Here is a 13,299-nt window from a genome sequence, read left to right as displayed (position 1 = left end):
GATTGCTGGGGATCATAATAACAGTGACCTTAATTATACTTACTGATTCTGTCAAGGTACATTTTAAAATTTTGATTCCTAGTAATTAAACAGAAATCTAAATAAGTACAGTAGTATCTGAACTAGACATATGTAAAATGAAACAAAAGAAAACAAAAGAAACTAGAAAAGTTCTGTCAAGGTACATTTTAAAATTTTGATTCCTAGTAATTAAACAGAAATATAAATAAGTACAGTAGTATCTGATCTAGACATATGTAAAATGAAACAAAAGAAAACAAAAGAAACTAGAAAACAAGCATGCACCCATTTTGGAACCAAATATTTACATCTAAATATCTATTAAACAAAAAGTTTTTCCCAAGTACTTTTGTTTCAGGATTTTATTAAAGCAGGGCCATAACATGAAATAAAAATTAAAAAAATAATAATAATAAAAGAAACTAGAAAAGAAGCATGCACCCATTTTGGAACCAAATATTTACATCTAAATATCTATTAAACAAAAAGTTTTTCCCAAGTACTTTTGTTTCAGGATTTTATTAAAGCAGGGCCATGTTATGTATAGTCCAGGTTGACCTTGAACTCACAGTTCTCTTGCATCATGCTTCCAAGTACTAGTATTACGGGCGTGCAACACTGTGTATGGTTATTATTTAACAACTTCTAAAATCATATTGAGCAACATCCATAAAAACACTATTCATCAGCAGTTATTATCATAGAAAACCAAACTGAGGAAAAGGAACTTATTTATACTGCAGGTTAATTAGCATAATGTTTATTAGTTTCACATTATAAACTATATCTGCAGATAGCATTTTGCTCATATAAGTAAGCTATATATGAACTATAAGTATACAGCTTTTGTATATATTTCTGATTAAATGTCTATTTTAATAGTTGGATTATCATAAGATTTTTAGTATATCCAATTTTAATTCTATGTTAAATTATATATCTCTAATTTTTCATAACTTTTATTTATTGTGTGGTGTGTGTGTGTGTGTGTGTGTGTGTAAATAGCTGTGTCATGATATGGGTATGGTGACCAGAGGATATAACAAGATGTAACAAGGGAGTTAATTCTCTCCTTCCACCATGTGAGATCCAACTCACATCTCCATGCTTGGCAACAAGTCTTTCCTTTCTGAGTACACCAGTCACTTAATAAAATGTGTATTTCTATTACATTTATATGTAGAAATATTGGAAAATACATACTTAGATTCAGTAATCATTCTCTGAGATATTTTCTTCCCTTTCATTTTCAAATTTGATTATTGTCATTATAAAAACAATAGCAATATCTTACAAGTTAGGATATCTTCTCCTTTTATATTGTCACCTGTTTCAAACTACTCCCTACCTGTTTCCCATTTTTCTTTGTTGATTCTGCACTTCAGACAGAGTTTAACTTGCTTAGAAATACATCAACAAAACTGTTCCCACTGAATCACATGGCAAGCCCTTTACGTCTAAGCCACAAGACTATATGGGTGCGAAAATAATCTTCTCTTTATAATTCAAACTCTGTTAAGGATAAAAGCTACCAATCAATGACTGTGTGGGAAGAAATGTGTGCTGCAGGAGTTCTCTGTCCTGCCCATCTGTGACAAAGTGGGTTTCATTGATTCCCATTTGCAAAGTCATCCTTCCTTTCCCAGGGTATGCCTCTCTCAGTCCTGATGTATCATCATTTCTAAATGCTGTTGGATTCATTTGTTAGTATTTTCTTGTCTGAAAACGTCTGAGACATATACTTTTTTGGTAGTGGATTTTATTCAGTTTTTATGATGGCATCACAGAATGAATTAGAAAAGTTCCGGTCTTCTATGACTTTTAGAAAGATTGGCATTTTTTTTTCTCTGCAGTTAAAATTCATTTCTGAAGTTGTATTTTTCTTGCTGGGAGCATTGTTGTTTTTTTTGATTTTTAAAATTTTGATTTTTGTGTTTGTGTGTTTTATTTGGTACTGGAGATTAAACTCAGACTTCTTGAACAAATGCCCTGTCACTGAACTGTACCCTAGCCGTGCTGGGAGGTTTTGTTTCACTTATTCAATACCTTATTTATTATAGGCTGATTTATCTGCTCTGTTTCTTTCTGACTCAGTTTTGGTAAATTGTGTGTTTAGACTGCATTGCCCATTTGTCCTTGGGCCTCTATCTTCTGACAAATTTTCACACTGGTCACTTTTGGTTTACAGTTTTGATGCCAATGCCCCATTTTCATCCAGTGATTCACTTTAACTCCTGTTCTGTGTTACACCTTACAATTAAAAAGCATGAAGTGCTAGACATGGTGGTACATGCCTTTACTTCCAGCACTCAGGGGCAAAGGCAGGCAGATCTCAGAGATTGGGGCCAGCGTGGTCGACATAGTGACTTCCAGGCCAGCTGAGGCTACTGGGAGACCCTGCCTCAAAAACATATAATAAAATAAAATTAAAATTAAAATACATACATTTATTTCTTTTTGTATGTTTGCAGTGTCTTGTGTAAACATGTGAAGGCCAAAGGTTAACCCTACCTGTCTTCCTTTTTCACTCTCTCCCTTAGTTTATATTTTGTTTTTATTATTTGACAATTACATCAGATTCCCTCACGATGCTCCTCGTTTATACTCTTTCCTCACCCCCAAATGTCCCTCTTCTCAACAAGCCCTCCTTTTATTTTCATGTAGTTTATTGTTGGGTGATCCACTGACTTTACTTTATGGCTGTTTGGATAAAATGGATAGAAGTTATTTACTGGAACATGAACATCTTACCAGTAGTTACACCAATCCTCCTCAATCACCCATTAACTGTCAATAGTTCTTCATAGAAGGCTAGAGTCTCATGAGCCCTTCCCCAGTCAGTGCTGGGGTGTTGAAAGTCCAATGTTGTGCAGGTCTTTGGGGTAACCATAGCTGTTGTGAGTTCCTGAGTGCAACAGTGCTAGCATGTCCAGAAGACAGTGTCTTTTAACACTTTCTCCATTGCTCAATCTCACATTATTTCCAACCCCTTTTATGAGCTATGAACTGGGTGTTGAGGGATGAATGCTTACCAGTCATGTATTCTAGGCACAATGACCACCACCCACTGCAAAAAAAAAAAATTTCTGATCAAGTCTGAGAGTGATATTCACCTGTGGGTATAAGCATAATATAAGGTCATTTGACATGTCCATTTAATAAAACAACAGTAGTAGGTTCTCCCATAGGATCTGTGAACTCCCAACCAATGGATTTTTGGCCAGGTTTACAGTACTAGGCATGAATTATCTTCAATCAGAAATTGGACAGTCACCTCATAACAGTCATGCCATCATTATATAATTGGGCATATATTGCCTTAAAAGCTGATATTTTAGTTTTCAGGGTCCACAGTTGCATAAGACCTATGATGATTTTCTCCCCCAACAGCCTCAGCAGCAAGGAGGAACTTCCAGCTCAGTTTCAGCTTTCTCATGTCTTGCAGTCAACATGTATGTTATCTTTAGCAGTAGGGGTTTTTCATCTAATTCAGTCCACCTTGTTCTTGAGATAGGGCAAATCACCGAGCCAGGGGCACACTGATTCAACAAGACTAGTTGGCCAACAAGCAGAAGAGATCCTCTTATGTCTTCATGCCTAGTTTTGGAGTGACAAAGGAACACCACCATATTCTGCATTTTACTTGGGTTCTAAGGACTAAACACATGTCTACATGCTTGCATAATAAACATTTTACCAACTGTGCTGTCTCCCCAGCACCAGGGTTCCTAAATATTACAAAGAAGTAATAACCTACAAGTACTGTCACATTTCCTTTTATCCCCCTTCTGACATATCAGTGATGTGAATTTTGGTTTCTTTTTCCTTGTTATAATACATACATTAAAAACCAGTAATTCCAGGTCCTGGTAAGATGTCTCAGTGGTTAAGAGAACTGGCTGAACTTGCAAAAGTTCTGGGTTCAGTTCCTCACACCACATGCAGACTAAAGCCATGTATAACTCAAATTCCAGGGGATCTGATGCACTCTGGTGGCATTCATGGACATTGCATGACACAGGTGAACTTACATACATGCAGGCAAAACACTGTATTGGTCATTTTTCTGTTGCTGTGATGGAAACACTGACCCAAGAAATTTATAGAAGCATGAGTTTATTTGGACTTATGGTTCCAGGGGAATTAGAAAGCATCGTGGCAGGGAGGCATGGTGGCCAGAGATGGCTGAAGCAAAATCAGATGCTAAGCTCTACATCTTCAAGCAGGCACAGGCAGTAAGAGAGCAACTAGAGATATGGCAAGGCTTAAGAACTCTTGAAGCCCACCCCCCATGATATGCTTCCTGCAGGATAGCCACACCTTCTAAAACCTCCCAAAGCAGCGCCACCATCTGGGCTGTTAAATGCCCAAATACTTGGAGCCTATGGGGGACATTTTATTCAAACCACCACATTCCACCCCTTGGCCCCCATAGGCTGATGAGTGTATAAAATGCAAAAGGTATTGAGTCTAACTTTCAAAGTCCCCATAGTCATTATTCAGAAGTCAATAGTCCAAAGTCTTTTCTGAGACTCAGGTAAATATTTTAACTGCAAGCCTCTATAAAATAAAAAGACAAACTACATGCTCCCAACATACAGTGGAACTGAATACACATTACCATTCCAAAAGGGAGGAATGGAGGCATAATAAGGAAATACTGGACCAAAACAACAGCAAAAACCAGCAGGACAAACATCAAATTCAGTAGCTCCATGTCCAACTTCTGGAACTTTACTTCCAAAGGGCTTAGATGGGTCAGCCTCTCTAGCTTTGCTGTATGCAATGAGTGTCTCTCTCTTGTTTCCATGTCCAACTTCTGGAACTTTACTTCCAAAGGGCTTAGATGGGTCAGCCAGCTTTGCTGTATGCAATGAGTGTCTCTCTCTTGTGCTGGTACCACTCCCTGTATGTAGGTCTTCTTGGAAGATGCCTCACAGCTCTGGCATCACAAATGTCTTCTTGGGGGTCTCCATTGCCAACCAGGCTTCACCTTCACAGCTTCACACAATGGCCTATCAGGGCCTTCCTAGGCATGGGCACCCCTGCTGCATGCTGCCTGGCCTCAGTGGCTCTCTGAAACCAAGGAGGAAGAATTGATGACCCCTTCACTCTTGCATCTTTCATGCCTCTAAAGCCAGCACCTGGTGAAGGACACTGCCAAGTTTGACTGCAAGTTTGGAATGGACTCTACCCTGCTTTATTCATTTTAGAAGTTTTTCTCCTCATGGATCCTGCAACATTTTTCTTTCACAAATTGGAGTCTTTACTGTGTGTGGTCTTGCCCTGGAGGCATTCTCTCCATTGTTTAAATCCAAATCTCTAGGCCCCTCCTTACTCACTTTAATCTCCTTAATCAATATAATCTCTTTATCAATGGAATCCTCTCCATCATATGCCAGGGCTCCAAAATTAATCTTCCTTGTGCTCTTTTTCAATCCATCCTGTACATTCTATATTTATTTCTGCCTCATTTGCTCTTTTTCACTGTAAATCTGTACAATATTCACCATTAACAGCCATGCCACCATTTCTACATTATGCTGTCTTAAAATTTCTTCTGCCTGAGAAATTAGTCCATGGTTTTTCAACTTAGCCTCAGGCAAGCTTTTTGGCTGTGGGCAGATTCCAGCCATACTCTTGCCAAAATATCCCAATTGCTGATTAAGTCCTTATTTACCTCTGGAACTACATTGTTCTCAGCACTACTTTCTTCCAGGTGCCCACTAGAATGGCCTGTTAAGCTCTGTTTACAGGAATCAAGCACTTTTCTAGTCCAACATTCCAAAGTCTTCCATGTTCTTCCAAAACTCCACATGGTCAGGGTCTTCACAATCAACAGCCCACTCTCTGGTACCAATTACTGTATTAGTCACTTTTCTGTTGCTGTGATAGAAACACTGACCCAAGCAGTTTATAGAAGGAAGAGTTTATTTGAGCTTATGGTTCCAGGGGAATTACAGTCAATCATGGCAAGGAAGCATGGTTGCCAGAGATGGCTGAACAGAATCAGAAGCCAAGCTCTACATCTTCAAGCAGGCACAGGAAGCAAGACAGCAAGAGATCCTTGCCTAGAGATCCGGCAAGGCTTAAGAGCTCTGTAAGCCCACCCCCAGTGATATGTTCCTCCAGGATAGCCATACCTTCTAAGACCTCTCAAAACAGCACTACCATCTGGGCTGTTAAATGTCCAAATACTTAGAGCCTATGGGGGACATTTTCAGTCAAACCACCACACAGTCATGCGTGTAAAATAAAAATAAACAAATACTTTTAAAAAATCAAGTAGTCTAAAATTAAATCAGAAAATACAAGGTCCAAAATTTTAAAAGTGAAACCAAAAAAAAAAAAGATTTTAAAATTATTTATATATTTATTACTTCTTAAATTTTATTCCTTAGGTGGTAGAGAGATGGCTCAGTAGTTGAGAGCACTGACTGCTCATGCAGAAGACCCAGGTTTGATACCCAGCACCCACATGTGGCTACAAACCGTCCTCAACTCCACTTCCGGTGGAATCTGAAGCTCTCTTCTGACCTCCGCAGCATTGCATGACATGGGTGTACTCACATACAAGCAGGCAATACACTCATACACAGAAAATAAAAATAATAAAATAAAATATTAAAAATATATTCCCTAAATTAATAAGTCAGAGTCATTTCAAAATGATTAGTGTACTAGTACTCATTAAGTGATTTTTCAATGTCATGGAAAGAACTGCTATACTACTTTATCATAAGAATTGATATTTTAGGCTGGAGAGATAGCTAAGTGGTTAAGAACACTGGTTATTCTTGCAGAAGACGTGCCTTCAAATCCTAGCACCCACATGGCAGCTAACAACTGTCTGTAACTCCAATTCCAGGAGATCCAACAGCCTCTTCTGTCTTCCGCGGGCATTGCATGACATGGGTGCACTTACCTACATGCAGGCAATACACACATACACCAAAAATAAAAATAATAAAATAAAAATATTTTTTAAAAAAGAACTGATATTTTATTAGAATAACAAATCAGAACAAAAATTAAGAGGGTGATTAATAGTGATTTATCTAAAGAAATAGTTTTATGTAACAATATATTTAAATTTTTTTCTTGGAAATTTCTAGTGATTATTGTTAGTAAAGTAAATACTTTTTTTTACCTGAACTCATTAAAGTTAGATGTGTAAATATATGTATATGTGAATGTATTTATATTCATCTGTATGTATATGTTTAATTTCTGTTTACATACATTCAAATGATTATTGAAAATAATGCTAAAATTTACCAATAAGAAAACTATTTTATAATTGTATCAATTTAGCATTATTTCATAATTATATTCAGATGTCTATTCCATGTAATATATATGACTTACAGTGTAGAGGATACATGCATTATTGAATGAGAAATACACTTGGATCTCACTGTCCCCATTCAACTGGCATGTTATAGCCTATTGAAGCAGTAATGCTCATTTTAGTCTTGTAATATATTTAAGCAGAATTTCACATGAACACGATTTCTGTGCCCTCTGTGTAAACTCTGGGTTCATGACAACACTGCCCCTTCATGGCTATGGCAGTATTCTCATTTCTTGTTCCTGTCTTCTGACAAAATTTTCATAGTGGTCACTTTTGGTTTATAATTTTGATACCAATGCCCCACTTTCATTTCAGTGATTCTCTTTAATTCCTATTTGTGTTACACCTTACAATTAAAAAGCATGGAGTGCTGGACATGGTGGAATATGCCTTTAATTCCCACACTCAGGAGGAAAAGGCAGGCAGATCTCTATGAGATTGAGGCCAGCCTGGTCGACATAGTGACTTCTAGGCTAGCTGAGGTTACTGGGATATGCTGTCTCAAAAACATAGAATAAATAATAAATAAATAAATAAGTACAGCTCTGCAATTCTCATGTATTTCACATGTCAATTTCTAAAAAGTAAAATGCTTCAAACTCTAGAAAATTAATAAAACTTTTCATCACTTTTCAACAGCGAAAGGTTTCTACCCTTGGACCCAATAATCACTCTACCAGTGATCTGATGTGGTGGTGCATTCCACTAACCCCATGACCCAGGACAATGATGCAGGAGAGCTGAGACTCTGAGAACAACCTGGGCTACGTACTGAGAACTTGTCTAAAAAAATCATTAACAAGTAAATTAATGATTGTTCACAGTTCGTAAGTGCAGATATCTTATCTAGTGGGAGAAGGAATTTCGAACATGTATACATAAGTGTTCCTATACAAACTACATAGGATCTCTGCAAATCAGAGAAATTGTCAGATTCTAAAAAAACAGCTTGTAACCTGGAAAATGCTCTTCTAAAACCTATAAGTGGCCAGTGAATTGGTAAAAAATTATATAGTTACTTTAAGCATTTAACACAGCAGTAGAATACCACAATACACTTAGTATGCTAAAAGTAATTTCATTGTTAGTTACACATGTGGGGAACTGCCCCCGCCTGCGGGGACCCTGTACAGGTAAAGCTCGAGGGGGACCACTCCCTGAAAGGAAAAATGGGCAAGAAAGAGGAGAGGGAGCCCAAGCAAGTCCACTTGTCAAGGGTTGCTTTATTGTATTGCAAGCTTTCCTTATATACAGTTTGTATTTAGAAGGGGTTGAAGAAGTTGGTCAAAGTTTACAGCATTCTTATGGGTATGGGGGCAGACTGAGCAATTCAGCAACGTGACTGACCACCAGGTGTTCCAAGAGATTACTGCATGAGGCTGGCCAACTCACCTCCCCGCAAGGCTCGAGTTGTCCTGGTGGCTCCCTCTGACCGACAAATCTCGGTGGAACCTCCAAATGTAGGAGAGAAAAACCACAGAGGACAAGCCAGCCTTCGGGTTGCAACAGCAAGAGGTTTATTTAGTACACAGGTACCTGTGGGCACAAAGTCTCCTCGGGGGACTTGCGCGCCTCAGGTCGGGTTTGTGGAACTTTTATAGAGCAGAAGCGGGATACAGAAGCAGAAACGCGGTTATTGGTTCGTTTAAACTATTACAAAATGCTACAGGGAGAGCGGGGAGCTTACTTATCACTAAGCCAGATGTCCCAACCATAAAACTTACTTATCAGTGAGTTGGAGATGTCTCGGCCATAAAACTTACTTATCAGGAGGCCAGATGTCTCAGCCATAAAACTTACTTATCAGTGAGCCAGATGTCTCAGCCATAAAACTTGCTTATCAGTGAGTTGGAATTCCTGACCGGTACGCGACCTGCCTGAGAGACTTCATGGCTCCTGACTTTTATAATTTTTAATTTTTTTTTTTTCATTCCTCCCTTTTTCTTTGTAACTATGGAGGGGCATCTTTCCCTCCTTTATAGATTATCAGGGTCACTTGTTTCTAGGGCTTGGTATTGGCTAGTCAGCACTAAGGTTTGGACAGCTGACAGCCTTTCTCGCATGAATTGAGTCAACCGGTTGAAAATGCAGGGGCCTATTGTTAGGATTAAGAGTAGGGACACCAGGGGCCCAACAAGGGGTAGAAGGTAAGGCAGAATTCCGTTCCACATGCCCCACATGGGGTTAGCAAAAAGCTCCTGTCGCCTTTTTTCTAGTTCCTCTTGGTGTTTTTTAATCCGATCTCTGACGATCCCGGACTTGTTGGTATAAAAACAGCATTTTTCCTGTAATGCTAAACAGATACCTCCCTTGTCTGCTGTTAGTAGATCAAGTCCCCGTCTATTCTGTAAGACAACCTCGGCTAGTGAGTCTACCTGGTCCTGAAGATCTTGTACAGACCGATAGACCATATTTACATCATTAATTAACTGTTGAGATAATTTGTTGTAAGTGTCTATTGCCACTCCTACACCAGCTGAGCCCGTAGCGAGGGCTCCTGAGATACCCAGTCCAATAAGCAATGGAATAAACTGGACCGCTCGTTTGTGCCTAGGAACGAATGTGTCAAAGCTAGGCAAAGGCACAGGCTCATCTCCTGGAATTATGTCTATGTCTGGCAAGAGCAATGCAGGGGCACATGAACCAGTCCAGTTAGTGGGTAAATAAGGATAGGCCATGTTATTTCCACATACATAAATTTTCCCCCCCCTAAACAGCCTGTCTGAGAGGTGTTTATAAACCTAGAGCAGGTAGTAAACATAGCTAATCCGAGGTCTACATCAAAGGAATTATTTTGAAAGGGACTAAAAAGGCAAATAGATGTGTTGAAGTAGCGAGGCTGGACCTTAAAAGGCGTGGTATAGCTACAAATATCCGGAGAGGGGAGTATATTAGACTCGTTACTTAAAGGTAAAACTAGAGGCCATGAAATTCCTAATGCGAGACACAGCCAACAATCCTCTGCCAGGGAAGGGTTGGAGCGGTTTAGGGCATCATGGGTGGCAGTAAGGATCTCCATGGTCTGAGGGTCTAAATTAAGGCCTCTAGGTTTGGGTAGCAATAGTGGATGGTAATGAAGGCGGGGCAAGAGAGACTCCCTTTGTTTTTGCAACACAGTTTGGACATAATTTTCTTTAACCTGGTCTGTAGGGCCCCCTCCATCTGATATGTGAATCGGAGCTTGTTGAGGCCAGCATGCCTTTTGTCCAGGTTCTACATAGCAGCCTGCACTAAGGGTTTTTGAATTATAACTTTCTGGTCCTATTACCTGAGTGTTAAGACTCCAATCTGAGCCCCCAGAGGCCTTTTTATAAGAAATGGCCGTAGAATAAAAATACAGGATGTTATTGAACCGACATTCAGTAAAAGAAGCATAACAGGATGAGTGCATAGCTTCGACGAAATTACAATCAGAGGGGCACTCACCATTAGCTGGTGGTAAGATAGGTTTAGGCTTAGACACACATTTCCAGCTCTGTTGGTGCTGCTGAGTAGGTGTACCATGAATACCAAGATATGCAGTCCTGTCTCCACAATCTACAGACCGGAAATATGTACCGGGTGGGGCTTCCCAATGGCCACCTCTACATTCACAAGGGGGACCATACTGAGTTAGCATAAACCTGGTAGCATTAAATGGCTGAAGGCCACCATCTATGTTCTTAACTAAATGTATAAAGATACAAGCCCACCAGGGACTCGGGTGAATTATGGGCCACATGATGTGAAATTTGAGCTTAGCTCTTTATAAATTGTAATACCGACCAGCGTCATGATGAAAATGCAGCAAACAACAAAGGTGATGACAACAAAAGTGGTCAGTATTTTCAATCTTGAGCAATTCATGGAGCCGGCACCTGTGGGTTTAAAAAGAAAAATTTTTCTTTCTCAAGGAGTCTTATCTTCCCTGGAAGAACTATTATTAATTTGTTTTACTAGTCTCTCTGGGAGGACTAAAGGCCTTTATAAGACGCTCTGGCAGCCACCGAACATTTCCTGCTTTAGTGTTATACACGCAGGCTGATCCCTAGCCCCAGATGAGGACGGGATCGGGGCCCTGCCACTTAGAAGTCAGGGGATCTTTCCATAGAGCCTGGGCATAACCATAGCTGGTTTGGGGGTGCCACAGGCGATCTGCAGCTGTTCTTTCTTGTTTATCCAAGATTAAGTAGTTGAGAACAAAGAGGGCATGATTTAATAAATTCTTTTGGTTACCAGGGAGTGGGAACAGGGCACCTCCAGTTGACTGTAATTTTGAATTATGTCTATGTCTGGCAAAAGCAATGTGGGGGCACATGAACCAGTCCAATTAGTGGGTAAATAAGGATAGGCCATGTTATTTCCACATACATAAATTCTTCCCCCCCCAAACAGCCTGTCTGAGAGGTCTTGACGAACCTAGAGCAGGTAGTAAACATAGCTAATCCAAGATCTACATCAAAGGAATTATTTTGAAAAGGATTAAAAAGACAAACAGATGTATTGAAGTAACGGGGCAGGACCTTAAAAGGCATGGAATAGCTACAGTTATCTGGAGAGCTGGGAACATGGGTGCGGCATTGGAGGTAGGTCTGATGTAAGGCACTGTCTCCAATAAAGGAACCGAGAAGGCCAAATAAGCACTATCGGTATACAGATTAAAAGGGGACTGTGTTATTTTTTGGAACACAGCAAGAATAGCTTGGATCTCAACTAATTGTGCAGAGCTAAAGGGTGTAGATATTTGACTTATTTGTCCATTGATCATGAAGGCTGCTCGGCCATTGGAGGAGCCATCAGTGAATACCAAATGTGCTTTAGGTATGGGGTCTCTTTTAGTTACTTTAGGAAATATAACAGGGACTGGGCTTTTGTTAAAGAATTGGACCAATTTATTTTGGGGGTAATGATTATCTAATTTTCCCTGAAATGTAACACTATTAATAGAGCACTCATCGAGGTGTCTGTTAGCCAGGAAACCTGGGAAGGACTGTAGGGGGGTATTATAACATCTGGTTCCTTCCCAAACAGTTTGCAGGATTGTTCCCTGCCGAGCTGAAGAATTTTCACTACCAATGAAGGATAAGTGGGAAGGACCTTGTTGGTTGTAGAAGGTAGATGTACCCAATAAAGAGGATTGTCTCCTTGCCAGAAGACAGCAGTGGGAAAAAGGGGGGTGGCGAAAACTATGAGAAGCAATTGCTTAGTGGGAGGAAAATAATCAATAGTTTGTTGAGAAATGGCCTCCTCCACTAGGGCAAGAGCCTTAGAAGCCTCTGGTGTAAATTGACGGGGAGAGGTGGGGTCAGCACTTCCCTTGAGTATATCAAAGAGTGGTTTTAATTCTCCTGTGGTTAGTTTTAAGTAAGGCCGGAGCCAATTAATATCTCCTAAAAGGCGTTGGAAATCATTAAGTGTTTGGAGGGAATTTTTCTGAAGTTGTATTTTTTGAGAAACTATTTTATGAGGGAAAAGCTTGAAACCCAAAAAGAGCTGGGGAGGATTTAGTTGAATTTTATCTGGGGCGACTTGGAGACCCTGTTGGTGAAAGGCATGAATTAACTGCTGAGCAGCTGAGTATACTAGTTTAAGCTCGGGTCCTGCTAAGAGAACATCATCCATGTAATGGATAATATAAAGGGATGGGTATTGGAGCCGGAAAGGATGAACAATTTGAGCAACAAATTTTTGGCAAAGAGTGGGGCTATTAGCCATGCCTTGAGGTAGTACCCTCCATTGAAAACGAGGCATAGGTCCAATGAAATTAACAATGGGTAAACTGAAAGCAAAGCGTTTGCAATCCTCTGGATGGAGCGGAATAGAAAAAAAGGAATCCTTACTATCTATTATCACTTTATAATGTCCCTTGGGAATAGCTATGGGGGACGGTAGGCCAGGTTGCAATGCTCCCATGGGAACTATAGTTTTATTAATTTCTCTGAGAT

The 13,299-nt window shown here is 39.7% G+C and overlaps 1 protein-coding gene across 1 annotated transcript; it reads right to left on the bottom strand.

The window, feature by feature from the left end:
- Positions 1–9,210: 9,210 nt before the first annotated feature.
- On the bottom strand, positions 9,211–10,766 carry LOC115071203 (syncytin-2-like). Its single transcript, XM_029565785.1, has 2 exons — positions 10,644–10,766; positions 9,211–10,116 (listed from the first exon to the last, which is right to left on the bottom strand). The coding sequence occupies exons 1-2, from the start codon at positions 10,764–10,766 to the stop codon at positions 9,352–9,354; spliced, it is 888 nt and encodes a 295-aa protein (XP_029421645.1). The 3' UTR covers positions 9,211–9,351.
- Positions 10,767–13,299: the final 2,533 nt, after the last annotated feature.

Source organism: Nannospalax galili, unplaced genomic scaffold (genome assembly GCF_000622305.1).
Source record: "Nannospalax galili isolate Female #2095 unplaced genomic scaffold, S.galili_v1.0 scaffold96, whole genome shotgun sequence".
Lineage (NCBI taxonomy): Eukaryota > Metazoa > Chordata > Mammalia > Rodentia > Spalacidae > Nannospalax > Nannospalax galili.
Note: the sequence above shows the minus strand (reverse complement) of the source record. Positions and strands in the feature narration are given on the sequence as shown.

What these genes read in the sequence shown, in the direction of transcription:
- LOC115071203 (XM_029565785.1), bottom strand. Translation starts at nt 10,766, where the DNA reads ATGCACTCATCCTGTTATGCTTCTTTTACTGAATGTCGGTTCAATAAC. An exon ending in ATTGGAGTCTTAACACTCAG is followed by an intron (nt 10,117 to 10,643) that starts GTAATAGGACCA and finishes TACCTGCTCTAG; the next exon opens with GTTTATAAACACCTCTCAGA.